Consider the following 13,890-nt stretch of genomic DNA (forward strand, 5'->3'; position numbering starts at 1 on the left):
TTGAAAAACTGCCACCTCTCTTCAGTACATTTCCCCGAGAATACCTCCTTCCAATTTACTCCTCTAATTTGCTGTCTAATATCTTCATATTTCCCCTTACTCCATATAAACACTTTCCTAGCTTGCCTGATCCTCTCTTTTTCCAATGCAAGCATAAAGGAGATAGAGTTATGATCGCTATCCCCAAGATGCTCTCCCACTGAGAGATCTGACACCTGTCCAGGTTCATTGGTCAGTATCAGATCAAGTACAGCCTCTCCTCTTGTAGGCTTGTCCACATGCTGTGTCAGGAAACCCTCCTGAACACACCTAACGAACTCTTCCCCATCCAATCCCCTTATCCTAGGGATATTCCAATCTATGTTTGGGAAATTAAAGTCTCCCATCACAACAACTCTGCTATTATTGCAACTCTCCAGGATCTGTTTCCCTATCTGCTCCTCCACCTCCCTGTTACTATTGGGCGGCCTATAGAAAACTCCCAGCAAAGTGACCGGCCCCTTCGCACTCTGAACTTCCACCCACAGAGTCTCGGTGGACAATCCCTCCACAGCATACACCTTCTCTAAAGCTGTGACACTATCTCTGATCAGCAGTGCCACTCCACCCCCTCTCTTACCTCCCTCCCTGTCCTTCCTGAAACATCTGAATCCCGGCACCTGGAGTATCCAGTCCTGTCCCTGAGACATCCAAGTCTCCGTAATGGCCACCACATCACACTTCCAGGCATCGATCCACGCTCTGAGCTCATCCCCTTTATTCACTATATTCCTGGCATTAAAGTAAACACATCTCAATCCTTTGGTCTGAGCTCTCCCCTTCTCTATTCCCTGTCCATCTGCCCTCTTGCACCATCTATAACCCATCTCTGTTTGCGAGCTACCTTCCTCACTCTCAGTCACCTCATTTTGATCCCCTCCCCCCAACCTATCTAGTTTAAACTCTCCCCAGTAGCCTTAGCCAACCTTCCTGCCAGGATATTGGTCCCCCTGGGATTCAAGTGCCACCCGTTTTTTGTGTACAGGTCGCACCTGCCCCTGAAGAGGTCCCAATGGTCCAGGAACCTGAATCCCTGCCCCCTGCACCAGTCCCTCAGCCACACATTCATCCTCCACCTCACTCCATTCCTGCCCTCACCTTCCCGTGGCACAGGCAGCAATCCTGAGATTACTACCTTTGCTTTCCTCCTTCTCAGCTGTCTCCCTAATTCCCTATACTCTCTTTTCATGACCCCTTCCCCCTTCCTCCCCACATCAGCGGTACCAATATGTACCGCTACCTCCGGCTCCTCTCCCTCCCACCTCATGATTTCTGGGACTCGCCCAGCGACATCCTGGATCCCAGCCCCAGGGAGGCAGACCACCATGCGAGACTCCCGCCTGCCTCTGCAAAATCGCCTGTCCGTCCCCCTGACTGTCGAGTCCTCAAATAATACCGCCTTCCTCCTCTTTTCTTTAGCCCTCTGAGTTACAGGGCCGGACTCCACCCCGGAGACACGGCCACTGCTGCTTCCCCCAGATGGGCTGTCCCCCCCAACAGTACTCAGGCAGGAGTACTTGTTGTGTTGGGGCACACCCACCGGGGTGCTCTCAATCACCCGAGCTTTACCCTTCCTGGCTGTCACCCACTTGGCCTCCACCCGTGGCCCTGGTGTGACCACCTGATGATAGCTCTTGTCGATCACCACCTCATTCTCCCTTAACAGCCTAAGATCCTCGAGCTGCAGTTCCAGCTCCTTAACACAGTCCCTCAGGAACCGCAGCTCGACACACCCCTCACAGATGTGGATGTCCGGGAGGCCAGGTGCCTCCAGGACCTCCCACATACTGCACTGCGAACAACACACAGGCTTAACACTCATATTTCACCCTTTCTACCAAGGTACCCAGAGAAAAGTAAATTAGAAATTTAAGAAAAAAAGAAACTCGCCCCTGCTCGCCCGTTCCCCCGAAGCCCTGTGAGCCAAAGCCCTTACAGCTTTCACTCTGCTTCCCACTCACTCCCTGCCCGCTCCCGACGCTGCCCGCTCAAAAGTGTGGCCTGCTTTTATACCCTCCAGAAAACCTTCCCAGGCTTCTCCTGGGCCTACTGTTTTGGATAAAAAAAACCTCTGATTTTTTTACACAAATTTAACTGAAAAATAAATAAATAAATCACATGCACAAACACACTGCCTTACCCTCAGCCTGCTCCTGTGGAACAGGAGCAGAGGCTTGCCTTCCAGAAGCAGAGGTTGCCTTCCAGAAGCAGCGATGAAGCTTCCTTCCTTGATCATCCAGTCCTGAGGTGGGACTCGAACCCAGAGCTTCTGGCAGGGATGCTACCCACTGCGTCACAAGCCTTCCGCAGGCGAGAAGATTGTCCTCCATGGGAAGATTGAGCAGTATGGGTCAATATCCTCTCGAGTGTAGAAGGATAAGAGGTAATCTCCGTGAAACATAGAAAATTGTCTGATGGTGGATAGGGTTGGTGCCGAGAGGCTGTTTCCCCAGGATTAGAGAGTCTAGAACCTGGAGGCATAAGGAGAATAATGGAGCGACCATTTGGGACTGCGATGAAGAGAAATATCTTCGTTCAGAGGCTTATGATTCTTTAGAATTCTCCACTCTAAGGTCCGTGGATGCTTAATTGTTGATTATATTCAAGAATGAGATTGATAGAGTTTTGGACACTAAGGGAATCAATGAATATGGAGATAGTGCAGGTAGGTGGAATTGAGGTAGGAGATAGCCATGTGTTTATTGAATGACAGAGTGGGCTAGAAGGGCTGAGTAGCCTGCCCCTGTTCTTTGCTCTTATGTCCTCACTGGAGGAGGTTTATATGGAGCGTAAATACTGGCGTTGATGTGTTGGGCTGAATGACTTGTGGTGTAATATACTCTGTAGCCACATCTGGATTCCCATCAGCCCTGGGTTGCAATTCCAGCATCCCGCCTGCACTGTGGGATAAATTTTGGAATTGTTCTAAATTCCACAGCTGTTGTGGGTTTGGCAGCAAGAGTACTGTAGCATTTTCCAAGGTCCTGTCCAACATGCAAACACTAGGATGAAGGCTCTAATTCTCGGCAGCAGAAAGGATATCTTAAGAAAGGAATCCTAAGATGCCTCATCTCTCAACATCAATATTAATTAATTGTGGTATTTAACATATGAGAATATGTGGGAAAACAACACGGAAATGGATGGAATTAAGGCAAAATACTGCAGATGCTGGAATCTGAAACAAAAACAGAAAATGCTCGAAAATCTCAGCAGGTCTGACAGCATCTGTGGAGAGAGAATAGAGCCAACATTTCGGGTTGGGTGAACCTCTGTCAGAGCAGGATAGAATGGTAGCTTAATTTTGGAAATAGCCTCTGAAGAGGTAATAAAAACCAAATGACTGCACCCTGTACTGAACTTTCTATGACTCAGCTTCTCTCGCTTTTCATAGAATCCCTACACTGCAGGAGGAGGCCCATCGAGTCTGCACCGACCACAATCCCACCCAGACCCTATTTCCGCAACCCCACATATTTACCCTGCTAATCCCCCTGACATTAGGGTCAATTTAGCATGGCCAATCCACCTAACCCGCACATCTTTGGACTGTGGGAGGAAACCGGAGCACCCGGAGGAAACCCACGCAGACACTGGGAGAATGTGTAAACTCTGCACAGACAGACACCCAAGGCCTGGCGCTGTGAGGCAGCAGCGCTAACCACTATGCCACCGTGACGCCCACATTTTATTTTACTTAAGAAAAAAACTGCAAGTTAATTAGCTTCCACTAATTTACGTAATTTGTAAACTGCAGACAGTAATAGATCTCAGTGTCTTGATTTGAGAGTTTGCCACCAATCCCTGTGAAATTCAAACAGCCAAAACTGGCAAGTAAGAAAAGTAAGGGCAAATAGAACTGGGTTGCTTGCCTTAATGGCACAGTGGTTAGCACTGCTGCCTTAAAGCGCCAGGGACCCGGGTTCCATTCCTGGCTTGGGTCACTGTCTGTGCAGAGTCTGTACGTTCTCCCCGTGTCTGCCTGGGTTTCCTCCCACAATCCAAAAGACGGGCTGGTTAAATATATTGGCCATGCTAAATTCTCCCTCAGTGTACCCCCAACAGGCACCGGAATGTGGCGACTAGGGGAGTTTCACAATAACTTCATTGCGGTGTTAATGTAAGCCTATTTGTGACACTAATAAATAAACTTTAAAAACGAAAAAAAATCACTTCTGGGCGACAATTTGACATTCCTGCACTAAGGAGGAAGACCAAAGAAACAGTCAAAGAACAAAGACAAGTACAGCACAGGAACAGGCCCTTCGGCCCTCCAAGCCTGTCCCGATCATGATGCCCTAACTAAACTGAAAAAAACCGTCTGCGCTTACTCAGTCTGTATCCCTCTATTCCCTTCCTATTCATGTACCCATCCAGGCACATGTTGCTAATGTGCCTGCTTCTACCATGTCCTCTGGCAGCGCGTTCCAGGGACCTGCCACCATCTGCATGAAAAACTTCCCCCGCACATCTCCCTTAAACTTTCCTCCTCTCACCTTGAACTTGTGCCCCCTTGTAATTGACACTTGCACCCTGGGAAAAATCCTCTGACTATTTTTTTATAGAATCCCTACAGTGCAGGAGGAGGCCATTTGGCCCATTTCATCTGCACCGACAACAATCCCACCCCTGGCCCTATCCCCACAACCCCACACATTTACCCCACTAATCCCTCTAACCTACACATCCCAGGACACTAAGGGGCCAATCAACCTAACCTGCACATCTTTGGACTGTGGGAGGAAAGCAGAGCACCTGGAGGAAACCCACGGGGAGAACGTGCAAACTCCACACAGACAGTGACCCAAGCCGGGAATCGAACCCAGGTCCCTGGAGCTGTGAGGCAGCAGTGCTAACCGCTGTGCCACTGCGCCGCCCAACCTGTATTCAACCTGTCTATGCCTCTCATAATTTTGTAGACTTTGATCAGGTCTCCCCTCAGCCTCCGTCTTTCCAGTGAAAACAAACCTAGTTTATTCGGTCATCAGTGACTGTCCTTCTTTGGTGGCGCTAATTTTTGCTCTTGATTCCCATTGGTAGCTTCCTAAAACCATAAATGATTGTAAAGAGAGTTGTTAACGTTGTAATAGAACTGTCACAGGAATTAATATGCAATGAATTAAGTACGCTTTAATACTTCCCTTGACGTTTTTGGGTGATGCCTTTTTGTTCCTGAATTTAGTCTGTAGCAACATATCCCCAAAATAGTAAATGTAAAGTGGATTAATTTAGTATAAAATGCTATAGCTAGTTACGCAATTCTGGGATTTCTTGTGTGTAAGTAAACCTTTATGGAAACTAAAAATTCTTGCCTGCTGCACGGTACAAACCCAGTTGAAAGAGCTTCTATTTTTAGTGTACCGTGGCGTTTTACAGGCTATTTATATATATATATATATATTCTATTACAAAAGCTATCCCTTTTTCCTTAAATTTTGAATTGGCTTTTTTTTTTGCAGGAGCAGAAAACGCACCAATGAATATATTGAATCTGATTTTTCAGACAAGTAAGTACCTCTTAGCCTTTTCAATAAACTCTCCTGGCGATCATTTTCCCATTTTAGTTGAAAAATTATGTAAACCTTTTTTTTTTGCGGGGCAGCGCAGTCTTTTCAGGCATGAGACTGCCTTGTCTGTTTTGATTTATTTTCCATGACTAAAAATAGCTCTCCTTTCAGAGGGCTGTAACCTTGTTGCACATGGATGCTAGAATAACTGTCGTAGAACAAGTCTCCAGAGAATAGGGCATCTGCACTTTTCCTTTGCGCAGACTCTGCTGGCTTTCATTGCAGGAGGCTTTCCTGCAAAAAAATAAGCTTCCCACGTGTACATGGGAAGCTTGTCCATAGTTAGACTGTAAAGCTATTTGAAAGCAGTGCATTTGCTATGATTTGTCTTCCGTCTGAGATTCTAATTATGTGTATGCACGCTTGTATGTGTTTCCTTCACGTGTGAAAGTTTAAATGTCCATAACAAGTGATAACGTCAGCAATTAAATTTAATATTAACAGCTGCTCCTCTATATGTGTTCGTATAATTATTTTGAAATAAGATTGGAAGAAAGTTTGTTTGTGTTACTGATATGGTCATTCATTAATTAATGCAGCTAGAAATGAAAGGTTTATAAGATGAGCAGTCACTTTCTAATGCAGCACAGTGGTCAGCACTGCTGCCTCACAGCTCCAGGAACTCGGGTTCGATCCCTGGCTTGGGTCACTGTCGGTGCGGAGTTTGCACATTTTCCCATTGTCTGCATAGGTTTCCTCCGGGTGCTCCGGTTTCCTCCCACAGTCCATAGATGTGTGGGCTAGGTGGATTTGGTCATGTTAAGTTGCCCCTTAGTGTCAAGGGAATCTAGCTAGGGTAAATGCATGGGGTTATGGGGATAGGGTCTGGGTGGGATTGTGGTCGGTGCACACTCGATGGGCTGAATGGCCTCCGTCTGCACTGTAGGATTCTATGATTCTATTTTTATTTATGTGTGGGATATAACCTGATTTAAGGAAAGCTGTATTTAACAGATTTGCTATTTTCTTTTGTCGTAAGCCATTCTTGTTCCAGGCAGCACCGCTAACCGATGGTAGTTTTATTTCAGTGCATCTTTTGCGCATTGTATTTCTGTAAGTTAGTAATTTCCAGTTCAGTTCAGTTTCTTCCATAAATATAAAATTGTAACTCACATCCTCTGTAATCAATGCGTGTGGATTTTGTTATTCGTATTTCAGTAGTTGCAAGCCAGTTGTTTTCCAGCTTGTTATGTTTGCAAGCCTGCTTATTGGAGTTTAGAAGGCTGAGGGGAGATCTTATAGAGACATATAAGATAATGAAGGGGCTAGACAGGGTAGAGACAGAGAGATTCTTTCCACTTAGAAAGGAAACAAGAACGAGAGGACACAGCCTCAAAATAAGGGGGAGTCAGTTTAGGACAGAGTTGAGGAGGAACTTCTTCTCTCAGAGGGTAGTGAATCTCTGGAATTCTCTGCCCATTGAAGCAGTGGAGGCTACCTCGTTAAATATGTTTAAGTCACAGGTAGATAGATTTCTGATCAATAAGGAAATTAAGGGTTATGGGGAGCGGGCGGGTAAGTGGAACTAAACCACTATCAGATCAGCCATGATCTTATTGAATGGCGGGGCAGGTTCGAGGGGCTAGATGGACTACTCCTGCTCCTATTTCTTGTGTTCTTATTCGAGTTTTAATGCTCCAACATTGTGAAGCACAGTGAAGATTTCTGAGGTGCCTGTGGTGGCATAGTGGACACTGAAGAAGGTTATCTAGAATCTTGATCAATTGGGCCAGTGGGCTGACAAATGGCAGATGGGGTTTAATTTAGATAAATGTGAGGTGATGCATTTTGGTTGATCGAACCAGGGCAGGACTTACTCAGTTAATGGTAGGGCGTTGGGGAGAGTTATAGAACAAAGAGATCTATGGGTACATAGCTCCTTGAAAGTGGAGTCACAGGTGGACAGAGTGGTGAAGAAGGCATTCGGCATGCTTGGTTTCATTGGTCAGAACATTGAATACAGGAGTTGGGATGCCTTGTTGAAGTTGTACAAGACATTGGTAAGGCCACACTTGGAATACTGTGTACAGTTCTTGTCACCCTGTTATAGAAAGAATATTATTAAATTAGAAGTGCAGAAAAGATTTACCAGGATGCTACTGGGACTTGAGTTATAAGGAGAGGCTGGATAAACTGAGACTTTTTTCCCTGGAGCATAGGAGGCTTAGGAGTAATCTTATAGAGGTCTATAAAATAATGAGGGGCATAGATCAGCTAGATAGTCAACATCTTTTCCCAAAAATAGGGGAGTCTAAAACTAGAGGGCATAGGTTTAAGGTGAGAGGGGAGAGATACAAAAGGGTCCAGAGGGGCAATGCTTTCACACACAGGGTGGTGAGTGTCTGGAACAAGCTGCCACAAGTAGGAGTAGAGGCGGGTATAATCATAGAAACCCTACAGTACAGAAAGAGGCCATTCGGCCCATCGAGTCTGCACCGACCACAATCCCACCCAGGCCCTACCCCCTTATCCCTACATATTTTACCCACTAATCCCTCTAACCTAAGCATCTCAGGACACTAAGGGGCAATTTTTTTAGTATGGCCAATCAACCTAACCCGCACATCTTTGGACTGTGGGAGGAAACCGGAGCACCCAGAGGAAACCCACGCAGACACGGGGAGAATGTGCAAACTCCACACAAACAGTGACCCTAGCCGGGAATCGAACCCAGGTCCCTGGAGCTGTGAAGCAGCAGTGCTAACCACTGTGCTACCATGCAAAAAGCATTTAGACAGTTACATGGGTAGGATGGGTATCGAGGGATATGGGCCAAATGCGGGCAATTGGGATTAGCTTAATGGTTAAAAAAAAGGGAGGCACGGCCAAGTTGGGCCAAAGGGCCTGTTTCCATGGTGTAAACCTCTATAACTCTATGACTCTATAACACATCCTAAATATTTACAGAGATCCATCAATTCTGTGTCATGCTATAGCCTTTAAAATAAAACAGCTGTTTTGTTTTAATAGATTCAGTTCAACACCAGCAATGCAGTATACAACAGCCTAGCAGCCAACTCAGCAGATAATATAGTTAGCGTGCATCCGCAGACTTAATTCCTGAAACTTGTAACTTATTCATAGTCACAAACTGGGAGCTAAATTGCTGTAAAAATTGTTCATTTATCGTATGAAAATGAGAACTAAATGAACCACTTTTTGTTCTATTTACTCAGAATGTAAGTATGATTCGGAGATAAATTTGCAATGATAACATTTGCTGAAAGATAATGTGGGGCGGCAGTGGCACAGTGGAATTATCACTGGACTAGCAATCCAGAGACCCAAGTAATGCGCTGGGGACCCTGGTTCGAATCCCACCATGGCAGATGGTGAAATTTGAATTCATTAAAAGTCTGGAATTAAAGTCTATGATGACCATGAAACCATTGTTGATTGTCGGAAAAACCCATCTGGTTCACTGATGTCCTTTAGGGAAGGAAATCTGCCGTCCTTACCTGGTCTGGCCTGCATGTGACTCCAGAGACACAGCAACGTGGTTGGCTCTCAAAGGTTAGGGATGGGCAATAAATGCTGTGCACAGCCAGCGACGCCCACATTCTGTAAAAATGAATGAAACAAATTTTGTTTACTGGGTTCCTATTTTAATATTTCCGCTTTTATGTATTTCACCCGCAGAAGCTTGTTTTAAACTCCTTTTTCCCCCTCTGGGGAAGCTGCAAGAGATGAATGGTATAGACTGGTTGCTCATATTATTCTGGGCAGGGCTTGGGGCCTGTGCCAGGGCCAGGGCCTGAGGTGGGTGAAAGCTAAGAGTAGCCCCACTGGCCACTGTGCCATTTCCCCAGGAATCTTAGGAACTGCATCCTGTCATTTTTGCAGAGGCAGGATGTGGAGTGGGGAGAGGGACTGGGATTTTCCGGTCAGCCATCGGGTTCCTGTAGGAGTGTACATCTGGCTAGGATGAACAGGAGGTAGCCCTACCTACCCAGTCTGGAAAGAAAGATGCATTTTGACAGGACAAGGATACCCACTTGTAACACACAGGGGAAGGCTTTGGATAAGAGAAAATTATCTACTCTTGTCAGCCAATAATGACTGGTGTTTTAAAGAAATTTTCTAATGTACTTCAAGTGCAAATAATACCATAAGTTTGGTAACAAGTTAGACAAACTTCTAACCAATTTCCTAAAGGAAGCATGGGGCCATTCCATCATTCTGCACCAGCGAGAGTGCTGTAAAATTACCCTTGGGCAGTAGATCCATAATTCATGGTACTGCAGAGGGCTGTACATATCCATGGCGGCGCTAATGATGTATAACTATAACTAACATTAAAAAAAGGCAAGTGACCCCATTTTCACAATAGATAACCCTCAACCAAAATAGGTGGAATAAACAACCTGGTCTCCCCAGTTCACTTGGTAAATAAAGTAACTTCAATATTTGAAGAGATGGGTGAATTCCTGCACAAAGCACCCTCAATATTCAGACAACAGCCGTTATATTTCCGAGCATGGGGTGGAGTGCAGATACATCTCATTCTCATAGAAGCACCAGCCCTGTACTTCCCCCAATGCTCCTCCCTCTATTGCATTGCCACCGCCTGCTGCTGCACCTTCAGAATCAGGAGCCAAGGTAAAAAAACTAAAGTTAAGGTTGATTTATTAGTCACGAGTAAGGTTTACATTAACACTACAATGAAGTTACTGTGAAATTCCCTTAGTCGCCACAGTCCGTCGCCTGTTCGGGTCAATGCACCTAATCAGCACGTCTTTCAGAAGGCGAGAGGAAACCAGAGCCAACCCATGCAGACATGGGGAGAATGTGCAAACTCCACACAGACAGTGGCCCAAGCCGGGAATTGAACCCGGGTCCCTGGCGCTGTGAAGCAGCAGTGCTAACCACTACGCTACTGTCACCCAAAGGCATCCCTCTGTGGGACAGCGATCCTATGCTCGATCCTCAAACAATGCATTATTTGAAATTGTAGTTCTCAACTAAAGGTACGGAAATATTTGCTGTGTGCCATGAAAGCACTTGTAGTCATAGAGTTTTACAGCAAAAAAGAGGCCCTTTGGCCCATCGTGTCTGTACCAGCCATCCACCGCCTATCTATTTTAATCCAACGCTTGTTCCGTAGCCCTCCATCCTATGGCATTTTAAGTGCTCATCTAAATGCATCTGAAATGTTGTGAGGGTTCCCACCTTGATCACCCTTTCAGACAGTAAGTTCCAGACTTCCACCACCCCGGGGTGAAAGAATGTTTCCTCAAATGTCCTCTAAATCTCCACCCCTCATATTAAATCACTTGACTACAACGTCACAAAATTAATCGCAGCTTTAAAACCGTTTTGAAGAAAAGATCATGGGTGAGATTTTACGGCCTTGCTCAGGTGGGACCGGAAGTTCCCGCCCAAGGTCAACGGAGATTTCCGTTGTCGAATCCTCGCCCACGCCGATTCCGTGGCGAGCGAGGTGGTAGCGTTCCGGCCATTAAATTCATGGCGGTTGAGACTGGCATTAAGATTTTATTTACTTCAATTTTAGACATTTTCGCCGGAATTGTACTGCCCCGCCCGCCGCAAGAATCGTCGCGGGAGAGGGGTGGACAACGGGAAGGTCCGTTGACCTCGGGCGAGATTTTACTGTTTTGGGACGAGCAAGGCCGCAAAATTCCGCCCTTTGTGTCACCCTCCCCCGCCTTGCTTTTCCTCTCCATCACACTCGGAGCCATCCTGAGGCATCTCCACCCTTTAGGCAATACACGTGTGAAAATTCTAATGATGATGTTCGCTTTCAATTTCCTGCGTAGTTCACACATCCCAAAGTGAATCATGTTTTGTGTTCCCTCTTGTTTTTTCTCCCTGAATCATTGCTGAAATTAAAATCACCCTAACACGAACTGTCGTTTATGCTTTAGCCAGTAACCAGTTAGCCATGTCCTGAATATGAACCTAACGCCTTTTCTTCCTTGGATAGAAAATTATTAAATATTAATAACTGCGAAGATGCAATCTGGCTTCATTACGATGATGCACTAGCTGCAGTGAGGGGTTGCACTCGGCGGTGGCCCCACACGTCATTATGGCAAATCCTCGAGGGAATTAACAAATGCCATTAAGATTTCAGTATTCTTTCTGTGGACACTCTTATGACGTACAAGTGAGCTTTAGTTTCCCCATGGAAACTAATTTAAAAATACTTCATTAGGAAAAAATATTGTTTTATTTTTAAAACAAAAATGACGTGGGAAATTCCCAGGAGCAGTTTCCCCTCTTGACTGGCGCTGCTGCCATTTTATTGCCTTGTTTCATTCATTAGTTCGCATTGTTACAGGTTGAGATATCCAGAACTAATTCCCCTTGGCAGCTGAATGGGTTTTTTTTTCTCTTTGCCACCTAGCAACTGCTGCAGCTATCCAACTTACTGTGTCGGGGATTTGCTACTGGAGCTGCTTACTAAAGCTACTCATTCCTTTCACTCTGCTTAAAGAGACAGCCAGCCCTATGTTGTACGTGGCAATGGCAGAATCTTGAAACGTGATCGCTGCCTTTACAGGTTCATGTTTTCAAACAGTATTTTAGTAAACATTAACAACAACAAAAATCCACATCGGTCATCCACTTAAAGAGATTGTTTTGAACCCGTATATGTAACAAGGGTTTTTTTGTCGTTTCAACAACCCCAGCCAGTTCCGGGTGATGGAATATATTTTTCCCCCAAGATTCATGGTGTGATCCCGGAGAGCGTGCCCTCTGCAATCTGATCCATTTATCACCCAGGATAACCAGATTGAATAGCTGAACACTCGTGTGGTTTGCTATTGCAGGGGCTTAGCTTAGCTAAAACTTACCTGATTAGCAAGTCCAACGTAGTTATCACTGTTTTTCAATTGCATGATTTGCAAATGAGCTAATTTTAAAAAAAGGTTTATGTACTAGTCACAAGTAAGGCTTACATTAACACTGCAAAGAAGTTGCTGTGAAATTCCCCTAGTTGCCACAGTCCGGCACCTGATCGGGTCAATGCATCTAACCAGTGCGTCTTTCAGAATGTGGGAGGAAACTGGAGCACCCGGAAGAAACCCACACAGACATGGGGAGAATGTGCAAACTCCACACGGACAGTGACCCAAGCCAGGAATCGAACTTGGGTCCCTGGCGCTGTGAGGCAGCAGTGCTAACCACTGCGCTACCGTGCCGTCCCATCAAGTTGACAGTGATTTCTCTGTTTTCTAGTCACTTTCTGTATGTGCTCATTGTCATAACTTCATTCAGATCATTTGCTACATTGTTATCTAATAGATATATATATATATATAGTGTGTATATATATATATATATAAGCATTAACTTCTTGTGTGTAAGTAAGATTATTATTTGTCTACCATCTAAGTGACCTGCATTATATGGACAACTGGCTGGTTTAGTGGGAGTTGGAAAGAAGTGGCAATACTATAGTGATTTGAATATACCCTTTCATAACTATATTTATCTTTGTAAAATTGCCTATTGTGAGCTGCAAATATATTAAAAACAAGTGAGGGGATAAAACACAATATTAATATGCCAAGTTTTGGATCCGAGTTCTCATTGGAAAGGTAAATGACTAGTTTTATGGAGAGTGGTGGTGTGATAAATTTTAAATAATTAGGTCGTATGGCAAAGGTTAATGCAGTTGAGTGCTTTAATCCTTCCATGGAATGTGATTGACCATTTTGTTCTACTCATACTGTCAAAAAAGCAAGATGAAATTCCTGAAGGAGAGTAAACTGTAGGTTAAAAACCCTCATGCATAGTAGATCGGGGGAAGGTTTAATAATAGAAACCTCTGTGGTGGGAAAGGAGATGGTAAAAGAGGCTGTGCCACGAATTGAGAATCCTTTCCATTTATAATGTCAGGGTAATGACTTGTTTAAATGTGTAGCAGAGGTGAAAAGGGATGATGTTCTGTTGGGGAAAACTGAAACTTTAAGTGCGTTCAGTGAGATTGCTTATTATAGATCCCTACAGTGCCATTCGGCCCATCAAGCCTGCACTGACAACAATCCCACCCAGGCTCTATCCCCATAACCCCACGCATTTACCCTGCCAATCTCTCTGACACTAAGGGGCAATTTAGCATGGCCAATCAACCTAACCCTTTGGACTGTGGGAGGAAACCGGAGCACCCAGAGGAAGCCCACACAGACACGGGGAGAAGGTGCAAACTCCACACAGATAGTCAGTCATCCGGGCTGGAATTGAACCTGGGTCCCTGGTGCTGTGAGGCAGCAGTGCTAACCCACTGTGCCACCCCGTGCTGCCCGAATGCTATAAC

At 45.3% G+C, this 13,890-nt stretch overlaps 1 protein-coding gene across 7 annotated transcripts in view; it reads left to right on the forward strand.

Annotated features, from left to right (window-relative positions):
- Positions 1-13,890, forward strand: part of LOC144487666 (transcription factor Dp-2-like) — a 187,983-nt gene that overhangs the window by 142,465 nt on the left and 31,628 nt on the right. For all 7 annotated transcript variants that reach the window (XM_078205751.1, XM_078205766.1, XM_078205792.1 and 4 more), the window contains one exon: positions 5,499-5,546. In XM_078205751.1, coding sequence (XP_078061877.1) covers positions 5,499-5,546 — 48 coding nt within the window. The remainder of the gene's footprint in view (positions 1-5,498; positions 5,547-13,890) is intronic.

Source organism: Mustelus asterias, chromosome 3 (genome assembly GCF_964213995.1).
Source record: "Mustelus asterias chromosome 3, sMusAst1.hap1.1, whole genome shotgun sequence".
Lineage (NCBI taxonomy): Eukaryota > Metazoa > Chordata > Chondrichthyes > Carcharhiniformes > Triakidae > Mustelus > Mustelus asterias.